Raw genomic sequence first — 10,258 nt, forward strand, 5'->3', positions numbered from 1 at the left:
CCGCGAGCACGCGCCCGTCGACTCGCGCCGCCGGACGACGAAGTGACGATTCCTGCGGCGGAAGCAACGATATCTGGACGTGCTCACCGCCCGCGGCGACATGCATTTGCCGCGCCGTGCCCGTGAGCACGCCGGGCGCGGGCGGTGGCGTCGTCGTCGTCGGTGGCGTCGTCGTCGTCGGTGGCGTCGTCGTCGGTGGCGTCGGCGCGGGCGCCGGCGCCGGCGCGGGCGCGTCCACCGCGACCGACACCACCGTCACCGCGCTCACCGCGAGCCCTTCCGCCATGAGCGCATCCTTAAACGCCGTCGCCGTCGTCCCCTCCAACGTCGTCTTCACGCTCGCTCGCGCCGTCGCGTCGCGCGTCGCGACGGAGAACGCCACGTCCACCCTGGAATTACTCGCCAGCAATCGTCGCGCCGCTCGTCGTCGCGCCACGTCCGTCACGCTCGTCACCGTCACATCCGATGCCTCCACCATCGTCGACAGCGCCGCGACGCCGCGTCGGAACCTCGGCGCCGCGTTCGCGTCCGCGTTCCACTCGCTCGCGCTCATCCCCGTGAGGCGCGTGTTCCCGTACACGAACGTCTTCCCATCGTCGTCATCGCGCAGGCCGACGCCCAGGCCGACGCCGAGGGCGATCGCGATCGCGATCACGGTCGCGATCGAGATCACGACGCATCGTCGCGCCATCGTCGCCGTCGCGAGGGGCGCGGCGCGGTGTCGCGATCGCGATCGGGTGCCCGAGCGTCGAGATCACCAATGGGTGGTCCCCCTTCATACTGTGTACCCATACATGGCGTGACGGGTCATGATAGAATTTTCACTTCTTCAGCCTGACTCGTTCCGTGTTGGTTTGGTTGTGCACACCTTTTGTTGAGTCATAATCGGCCACGTCATGTATGGGTAAACAGTATGGTGGGGTTACTCCCATTGGTGTTTTACCTTGCACACATTTCGGCAAGTTTTCGCAACACGCGACACGTGTACGCGGATAACGCGCCGACGAGGCAGCGAGTCTGCGCTCGCGCTCGCGCTCGCGCCTTCGTCGCGCGCGGGTCCAGAAAATCAGCTCCATAACGCATCGCGACTCGTCGCGTCAACGAGGGGTCTTCGACGGGTCGTGACTCGCGTTTCTCTCGCGTACCCCCTCACCGGGGTTTTAGAGCCCCCAAAAGAGGTCGATTCACGACTCGTCGTGTGCGCCGTGTCAAAATCCATATACCGCGGGAGGGTCACCGACCCTCGAGTTACACTCTTCGGGTATGGTGACAATACTAACAGTTAGTATTAAGCCTTCGCGCTTGTGATTCCAACTACGCGGTTTAACAGCAGTAGCCTCCGGCGCGCTCCCGGCGACAACATTCGCGACGTTGGCGAGCACAGGGCGTGTTGTGGTGTCACCACCATCGAGAACGACGTCGCGGGCACCAGCGTTCTCACTATCCATGGCGCATAAAATAATGACAGATGTTGTTATTGATACAGCCGTATCGCGTACGGCACTCAGGTCCGCTCGGCGCGCGCGCGAGGAGTGACGCAACGCGCGTCGGCGGGGGCGCCAAGTAACCGCCATCGGGCTCGACATTTTCACCCCAAAAAACACCCGAAAGTGATCTAATTAGGTGGTGTCTCCGACGGAACCTTCCCGGAGATGAGTCAAAAGCCGAGATTCGCAGATTCGGAACTCGATCAGGAGTCGGGACCGGCGGATTGAGAGTGTCCAACCGACCACCTCTCCCCGCGGCAATTATTCCTCACGGTTATTCATCGAGCGCGCGCGGACGCCGACGGCGAAGACGACGGATCGCGCCGCGCGCGATCGGAGACGCGCGCGATCGAGACTCTTCGCTCTCGCCCACCCCATCGGCGCGCGTCTCCCGCCACCGTTGGGTTCTCGCGCGCGTTCTTTTTCGAAAGACGACGGCTGCGTGTCAAACTCGTTTCGACGAACGAACGAGCGCGATGACGGACGCGCGGTCGTCGCGGCGTTCGCCGGTTCGGGCGGTGTTCGCGCTCGCGCTGGTCGTCGGCGCGGCGCGCGCGGCGTTCGCGCAAACGTGCTCGGCGACGTTCCGTCCTCAATGGATGGACGTCGATGAAGACGGCGAATTGGCACGTCTTCAAGTCACCTACCTCGAAGTCAACTCGGCGAGCGCTGATTTGTACGTGAAAGCCAAGGATAGCTCTGCGTGCGCCAATGGGTACGTCGAGCCCGAAGAGTTTTACGTGTACGCCTGTCAAGGTGGCGACCAAGGTGGCAACACCGGAGGCGTCGACGACAAAGGCAACGACGGAGGTGATAGTACTGACTTCGACTCAAACTCTGAAACTTCGACGCGTCGTCGCCTTCTCTGGAAATCAAAGACGCGTCTGTCTTCTCACCGACGCACCTTGCTTCAAGAAGAAGAGGCGTCGTGTGACGGACTCGACGAGTTCCTCGTGGATCCAAACAACGCCCAAGGTTTCTATTACCTGTCATATTTTGGGGAATACGCTCGTTACACGCTCAACGTGTGCTGTCCCGCCGATAAGCCAAACTTTTACCTCGCCGTGGCCGGGTATGACATCACGGGCCAAGAGGAAGGACGATGCACGTCGGCGGTGATGAGCGATTCTTACCCGTACTCGCTGACTGGATCCACCGAAGATGCCGTCGCTCCCGAGGAACCGCCAGAAAAGCTCGTCTCTCTCAAGGAATTTTGGCAGACGCACGAAGGTTCCGCCGCTGAAAAACTCATCATGAACGCCGGATTGGGTCTTCAGTTTGGTGCGTGTCCGAAAGCTGATGAAGTGTCCCCGGATGCCTTATTTCCTCTTCCCCCGTTCAAAGCGGATGTCATTTCGACGTTTTTCACCCATCTCTTCAAACAACCGGTGCCAGGCAGAGAACATGACATCAAATCTGAGTTGAAGCTGTCGCCTTTCGCCACCGCGAGCGCGGCAAACGTAAACGGCACGTGCCGACTCATGGTGACGTTGGCGGATCATCCAAATCTCAAGCCCATGGAACTCGTCGAGGTCGATGGCGTCGATTTCGGATGTCTCAAATCAGCCTATGAAGATGTTCCGGACGCGTACGTCGCCCTCGACGCGTTGACGGCGTTGGCGCAAACGTCAAAGGCGCATCCGTCTTTCGGCGACGCATTCAACGTGACGCTTCGCGATCCGGCGGATGAATCCAACTCGACGCACGCCGTGCGGGCGTCGTACGGCGCGTACAAGGCGCTCAAGGTTCGTTTGGACAAGAAGAACGACGAAAGCGTGAAAGATTATCGCGTGACTTCGTCAAGCTGTGGCGGCATGAATAACCCTCGTGAGGACGGTGCAAAAGTGATACCCGCCAAGACGTGTCCGCGCGTCAGCGTCAATCGCGAGATCAACGTCTTCAAAGACGTCGCGCTCGACTCCATGGTGACGACCAAGCTCGGTACCGCTGTTTTTGGCGGCGCGACGAACATCAAGACGGGACGCGAGTCTGAAAATTTTGGTTCTTCCGATGGTATCGCTTTTGACACCGACACGGCGTGTACCGTCACGATCACCGGTCTGTACGACGCGGACGGCAACGCCGCGTGCGCGGAGACCGTGACGGTTGAACGCGCCACGTCCCGATGTTCGTTCGAGCCCGTCCAGGATGCCGTCGCTGGAATGAATGAGATGTTAAGTCGTGCGTCCAAAGGCGTGAGTGCCATCTCATGGGACGATTTCATTCGATACACGGGTCGCGACGCTTTTGTCGATTGCATGGAACTCGTGTCTCTGTCCATGACGGATGCGTACGAAAACGTCACTCTGGTTACGGATGAGTGCACCTTGCCGTACCCAGAAACGTCCTCTGGCTCTGGCATCTGGAGCTTCTGCGAGAGCAATCCGGTTCACGAGTACTGCGCAGATCCGTGCTGCAACATCTTCATCCAAGATAAGCTGTGCTGCGCTCCGAAGAGCGCCACCGTGTCGAGATTCCGTCCCACGTTCGACAGCAACATCTTCACGGAGACGTGCATGCTTGCGGACGCCGTCACGCGCGGCTCGGTGGATGAAACGTTACCGGTCGCGAACGCCATTCCATTAGCCATCAAAGTTGCGTCGAAGATCTCCACGCCGGAGACGTGCCTCGCGGCGACGTCGAGTCTGAAGACAAAGCTCGACAACATCGAGACTGATCTCGAGTGTTGTGTGAAGGCTGTCATCGGAGAATGGGACCACAGTACCATGAAGTACGCGTCCACGCAGCCGTGTCAGGTGTCTTCCGACTGCTTCTCGGACGTGTGCGCCGCTTCTTCGTCTTCTTCTTCGTCATCAAACTCTCAAGGGTCGTCGGGAAGCGGCTCGTCGTCGGACAGTTGCTGGAGCAGCTCTTCCGGGAACAACAAGTGCGCCGTCGCGAATTCGACGTACGTCGGCGAAGCGTTGGCGAAATGTCTCACGACGAAACTTCGAGCTCGTGATTACCTTCGCGAAATTGCCATCTTAAAATCTATCATCGGTGTCAAAGCGATGGCGACGGACGCCGACATCGGCGCCGCCATCATCGACGGCGCGGGGTACTACACGTGCGAGGGTTCCGACGGGTACAAGTACGATCCGTTCAACGACTGTCCGGAGTGGGAATACGACTCAGAATCCGGGACGCACGAGTGTAAACGATACTGCGAAGGCGTGGAAGATTGCAAAGACAAGTGTTTGAGCTCAAAGACGTGCAACTGGAAACCTTGGGAATACTCTGACGGCACGTGGGGTCCGACGAGCGACGAAAACTGTCTCGACGAGGATTTGGGCGACAACTTCTGCGCCTCCACGAACGAATGGGGCGGCGTCGAAGATATCACCGAACTGGGCTACTGTTCGCCGACGACTGGTATCGTCGAAGAATACGGTGGAGGCTGGTATTCCAATGAAGCGTCGTCCATCACGGATGAGCTGTGTCAAGAGCTCAACTCGACGCTCACGGCGAAAAAGGCTCACGAGTGGTCAGATATCAAGCGGTGCCAATTCCCTTCCGCGATGAGCCAGTCGAGCGCGGCGTGCTTTGATGGATGCGCCAGCGACGAAGGGTTCAAACCGCCGACGCTGTACGAGTGTTATGTCCCGACAAACTCGCAAGGCGCGTGCCCGTCCTCGGAGTACTTCACCGAACGACGCGTGGACTGGGACGCGGACATTCCGTGGGAGCTTTCGCGCCCGTCTTACTGCGTGACCAACATCTGGGGTAACGGCGGACTCTATCAGCGGTACGGGTACCCCGACGACTGGGCATCGGACGAAACCAAGGCGAATTGGACCATCACCCTCACGTCCGGCGATCTCAAGGGATCGTATAAAATGTGGAAGAGCGAATGGACCGATATCCTCGGACACAAAGACTGGAGCCGCGGTTTCGTCTTCGCCGCAAACGCCACGGCGCAAGACGTCTGCACGGAGCTGGGCGCCAAGGTTCGTCTCTTGGACGACGGCACGCAAGAGTGCAGAGATTCCGTGTGTTGGTATCCAGACGTGACGACGGAGACGGAGTGCGTCAATCGCGACATCTCGAACACAGACGCAGAACACAGATGGCGCCAAACGTTCAGAGACGGCGCGGGCGCGTGTTTCTCCACGCCTGCACCTACGCTCACGCCGGCGTACTACAACATCACCTTTTCACCAAAGTTGAATGCCGATGATTACTCGAGCGTCACGTGGCCAAATCAAGCGTCTGCGGACTTACACGTCGTGTATTGCGATAAAGGCACTGCTTGTGAGAAGGGTTACGCCAACTTTTGGTCTTCGAGTGACGTACCGACGACCGGAAGTACCTTCACAATCAGCGATACGACGTACACGATTTTAGACGTGACCGCGACGCCGCAACCGAAATACGAACACTTTGATGCATCCGGAAAGTTGACCATGGCGTGGTGCTACGAAAACGGATACTCATGTTACAACGGTAACAGGGAGTGGAATGGTTTCGACTACACGAATTACTCGACGTACTCCAAACCTGGTGTTTTGAACGTCAAGTCGTCGTGCGAGGCGAACGGAGGCGTCTTTTATCTCGGAAAACATCTGAGAGAAGGTAAGTTTGATTCCGTGAGCAAGTGCTCGGGCGCGTACTGTAACGTCGCGGGTCCTCGGTACTCTGTCTCGGAGGAGATGTGCTCGAGCATCGGCGGTCAATGCAGAAACTCTCAAGGGTGCAACGGGTGTCGAGCGCCGTATTGGGGCGAAGTCGACATCGTCTTGGACGGCATGTGCTACACCCCCAACGTTCCGTCGGCTTCAAACTGCACCTCGGGCGCCGAATACGACGAGACGTTGCGCGCGTGCGTGAAAACGAGCATCACAAATAAGGATGAGTGCACGGGCAACGACAAGTGGGTGACGTGCGAAGACGTTCCTTTCGACAACTGCACCGCCTCCGCGACGTCGTCCGAGGAAAGCGCTTCGATCGCGAACAAGGCGGCCAAGTATTTGAGCTGCCGACGAGACAAGGCACCGAAACACTGCTCGGGAGCTGACCAATGCGCCTCTGAGGGCGGTTCGTGTTGGGGACCCGACATCCGCGATCAGGTGTGCTTTTACGACAGCGATGCATGGAAGTGCGAATACCGCGCCAACGTGTGCGTCACCAATCTCAACCAAGAGACGTGGTCGTGTCCGGGCGCGACGAGTACAGACGGCTACTCGAGCTGGGACGAACGACGGTATCAAGTCAACGACAAGTATTGCCTCGATTACTATGCCGCAAACGAAACGGCGTGCGACGATCTCGGCGGCGCGTGGACGTCCACGAGCGCCGAGTCTCGCGAACAATTTTGCACCGCCAGCAAACGGTGTGAAGGCGGAAGCAGCGAGTGGGGCGTGTACAGACGTCAGGAGGATGCGTGTCTCAAGTGCGGCGGTGAGATGGTGTCCGACGGCACGTGGGTCGCTGGATCGTGGTTTGAACCCGCCATGGTTCGCGGTGGACGCTCCTGGAAGGCGCGCGCGATGGAGGTGACGAACACGTGGTCTCTTCGCGTCGATGAGTGGCGCGTCCGCGACTTTGTCGAGCAAGTCCGCGATACGCTCGACGAAGAGGCGCAGACGACATTCTTACGATGCATGTACGCCGAAATAGGCGATTCCATCGAGAAGATGTCGAGCACGTGCGGCGGTGCACCAGCGGATATTCGCACCACGATCGCCGACGCCCCGTTCCCGGCGGCTGAGAAAACCGTGTTTCCGGGCGCGCCGGCGACTGTCGGAATCAAATCCGACTCCAACGTTGCGGTTACTGGGTCTACGTTTAATGATACCGTGACCATCACGACGGAGGTCGTCACCACGAAACCCCTGAACGACGAGAATGCAAACGCCGTCGCCAAGCGACTCGGCGAGCGTCGTCTCGCTGAGGGCGCCGTTAATCTGAACGCCGCCGGTTGCTGGAGTGTCGTGAAGAACTCGAACGACAAGCTCGTCGGCCAACTTCTCGGCGACTGTCTCGCCGTCAAAGTCGAAGGCGCGGGTGCATCGTCGGGCACGAGCGGCGTCGAGGTGTGTCTCGTCGTGAAATCTGAACGCGAAGTCGCCGACGCGTACACAGAGTTTGGTTTCGCGAAACGCACGGGTTCTACGGGATCGTTCAGTTACACGCCCACGTCGTACGAGGTCAAGAGCACCGGCACGCACTTGTGCGCCACGGTGAAGGAATACGGTGCGTACGTGTGTCCTGTCAAGTTGGCTCCGTCGTGGGCGTCGTCGACCGTGGACGTCGGTTCAAGCGAGTGCGCGGCCACGCAAGCCATCGCGCAAGTCGCTGCGGCCAAGGTTGAACAAGTAAAGACGGCGGCGGCGGCTGAAATCGCCGCCCTTCCCCCGTGCGACGCCTCGAAAGCGCCGACGTACGGCGCCGTCGGCGATTGTACGTCTACGCTCGCGTCCGGAACGCAGTGTCAACCCGTCTGCGACACCGGGTACGCCGTCTCCGGTCCTTCCAAGTGTAACGCTGCAAAACTCACCGCGGCGACGTGCGCGCCGCTCTCGTGCGACGCCTCCAAAGCGCCCATGAACGGTGCGGTCGGGACGTGTACGAACGCGCTCGCGCACGGCGCTACGTGTAAACCGACGTGCGCCGTCGGATACACGGTGTCCGGAAAATCGACGTGTACGCTCGGCGTTCTTGACGCGGCGACGTGCGTCCAAGATTCCAAGCTCGACACGTCCGTCACTTTCAGCGGAATCTCAGTCAACATCACGGATGAAATCGAGGTGAAATTGTTGGAGGTGGTGAAGACGGCGGTGCGCAACAACGGCAACTTTCCCGTCGGTGTCAGTTTCTCTCAACTCGCCTACGTCGTCTCGGGTTCGATGTCGTTTACTACTGTCTCTACGCTTACAGACAGCGTTTTCAAGACGGCCGCCGCGAGTGCGCTGAACGTGGATGTGAGCGCCATCACGAACGTGAACATCCCCCAACCGGTTCGTCGACGACTCCTCGCCTCGTCTGTGACGTACGACGTCTCGTCGACGACTCGCTCGGCGGCGAACGCGCTTCGCTTGACGGCGAGCGCAGCAACATTTGCAGTTGGCGGTGTCACCGGGACGTCGTCGCCCGCGACCGCGAGCGTCAAGGTGGACGCGACGATTTTCGTCCCCGCCTCATCGGCGACGACGGCGATGGCGACGCTCAACAACGCAGCCGCGTTCTCATCGAGCGCCGCAACTGCGGCGTCAACGGCGACTGGAATTACCGGTATCACCGCTCCCGCCGGCGCCATCAGCGTCGCCGCGGCGTCGTGCGACGCGTCGACTGCGCCCGAAAACGGTGGCGTCGGTACGTGTACGTCAACGCTCGCGACTGGATCGCAGTGTCAACCGGTGTGCAACACTGGATACACCGTCTCCGGTCCAGCTTCGTGCTCGAGCGGTTCTCTGACCCCGGCGACGTGCGCCGCCAATCCGTGCGACGCGTCCGCCGTGCCCGCCAACGGCGCCGGTATGGGTAACTGCACCGCCACGCTTGCGAGCGGTATGTTGTGCGCGCCCCAATGTAACTCGGGATACGTCGTGAACGGCCTCACGTCGTGTTCGGCTGGGGAGGTCACGAGCACGGCGACGTGCGTCTCGTCGCCCACTGGCACGCCGCCGACGACCGGCACGCCGCCGACGACCGGCACGCCGCCGACGACCGGCACGCCGCCGACGACCGGCACGCCGCCGGCGACCGGCACGCCGCCGCCGACCGGCCCGCCGCCGACGACCGGCACGCCGCCGCCGTCGAGCGCGAGAGCCTCATCTATGGTGAGCGCGCTTCTCATCGCGCTCCTCGGACTTTTCGCCCTCGTCGCGTAACAGAAGCATCGATGTCCTTTCCAAGAACTCAAGGCATTCAAGACTTTCCAAGAACTCAAGGCATTCAAGACAGTATCGGTAATAAAAAGTCATGTGAATAACAAACACACATCTGTACACGTATCACACCTCGAGGACTGTCTTTCCGCGCGTTCGCGCGCGACGCGCGGACGGTCGCGGAGACGGGGGCGGGTGACGACGCCGCCCAGGGATGGAGAGAAAATCCCCCGCTCGCGATCGTTCCGACGCCACCGCGCGCGATGTGCCGAGCGTGTCGCGCGCGCGGTCGCGCGCGCGCGTCGACGTCGTCCCCCGTCACCGTCGTCGACGCCGCCGTGGACGTCGCGTGCGCGCCGTGTGACGACGACGACGCTTCGGCGACGCCTCGATCGATGCGCTCGAATTACGACGTCGTCGTCGTCGGCGCCGGTGCCGCGGGCGCGTCGTTCGCGCGGACGTGGAGCGACGAGTCCGCGACGCGCGGACGGTCGTGCGTCGTCGTCGCGCGCGACGGCGCGGCGACGATGGCGCGGGCGCGGGAGATTGGGAGGCGAACGACGCGATGGGACGCCGAGACGACGGCGCTCGGCGACGCGTTCGCGTCCACCATCGACGTCGTTCGCGGCGACGTCGTCGACGCGGACGCGGTGGCGAAGACGGTGATGATTCGTACCGCGCTCGGGGCGACGCGCGCGGTGGGGTACGGGACGTTGGTGATCGCGAGCGGCGGGGTTCCGAGGTCGCCGACGCCGGCGGGCGCGGCGACGGGCGCGGTGGACGTGCGGTTCGTGCGAGACGTCGAGAGCGTCGATGCCGTCGCCCGGGCGCTGGGTGACGCGGCGAGAGGGGCGAAGCGCGTTGGCCGTGGTCCGGGAACCGGTGGCGTCGCGCCTCGAACTCGTGGACGCGTTGTCGGGCGCGCTTGAGACCGGGCGAAGGAGT

At 61.2% G+C, this 10,258-nt stretch overlaps 3 protein-coding genes across 3 annotated transcripts in view; 2 read left to right on the plus strand and 1 right to left on the minus strand.

Annotated features, from left to right (window-relative positions):
- Nucleotides 1-691, minus strand: part of OT_ostta16g02180 (Adrenodoxin, iron-sulphur binding site) — a gene marked incomplete at both ends in the record, with an annotated part of 1,112 nt that extends 421 nt beyond the window's left edge. Inside the window, one exon of the mRNA XM_022985580.1 lies at nt 5-691. Coding sequence (XP_022840372.1) covers nt 5-691 — 687 coding nt within the window. The remainder of the gene's footprint in view (nt 1-4) is intronic.
- A 1,272-nt stretch (nt 692-1,963) lies between these two features.
- On the plus strand, nt 1,964-9,316 carry OT_ostta16g02190 (Insulin-like growth factor binding protein,N-terminal; the record flags this gene model as incomplete). The annotated part of the gene is made up of 1 exon (XM_022985581.1): nt 1,964-9,316. One exon carries the CDS (start codon nt 1,964-1,966, stop codon nt 9,314-9,316), a length of 7,353 nt encoding a protein of 2,450 aa, XP_022840373.1.
- Nucleotides 9,317-9,576: 260 nt separating this feature from the next.
- On the plus strand, nt 9,577-10,242 carry OT_ostta16g02195 (Pyridine nucleotide-disulphide oxidoreductase,FAD/NAD(P)-binding domain; the record flags this gene model as incomplete). The annotated part of the gene is made up of 1 exon (XM_022985582.1): nt 9,577-10,242. The coding sequence occupies one exon, from the start codon at nt 9,577-9,579 to the stop codon at nt 10,240-10,242; it is 666 nt and encodes a 221-aa protein (XP_022840374.1).
- Nucleotides 10,243-10,258: the final 16 nt, after the last annotated feature.

Source organism: Ostreococcus tauri (assembly GCF_000214015.3).
Source record: "Ostreococcus tauri WGS project CAID00000000 data, contig chromosome 16, whole genome shotgun sequence".
Taxonomy (NCBI): Eukaryota; Viridiplantae; Chlorophyta; class Mamiellophyceae; order Mamiellales; family Bathycoccaceae; genus Ostreococcus; species Ostreococcus tauri.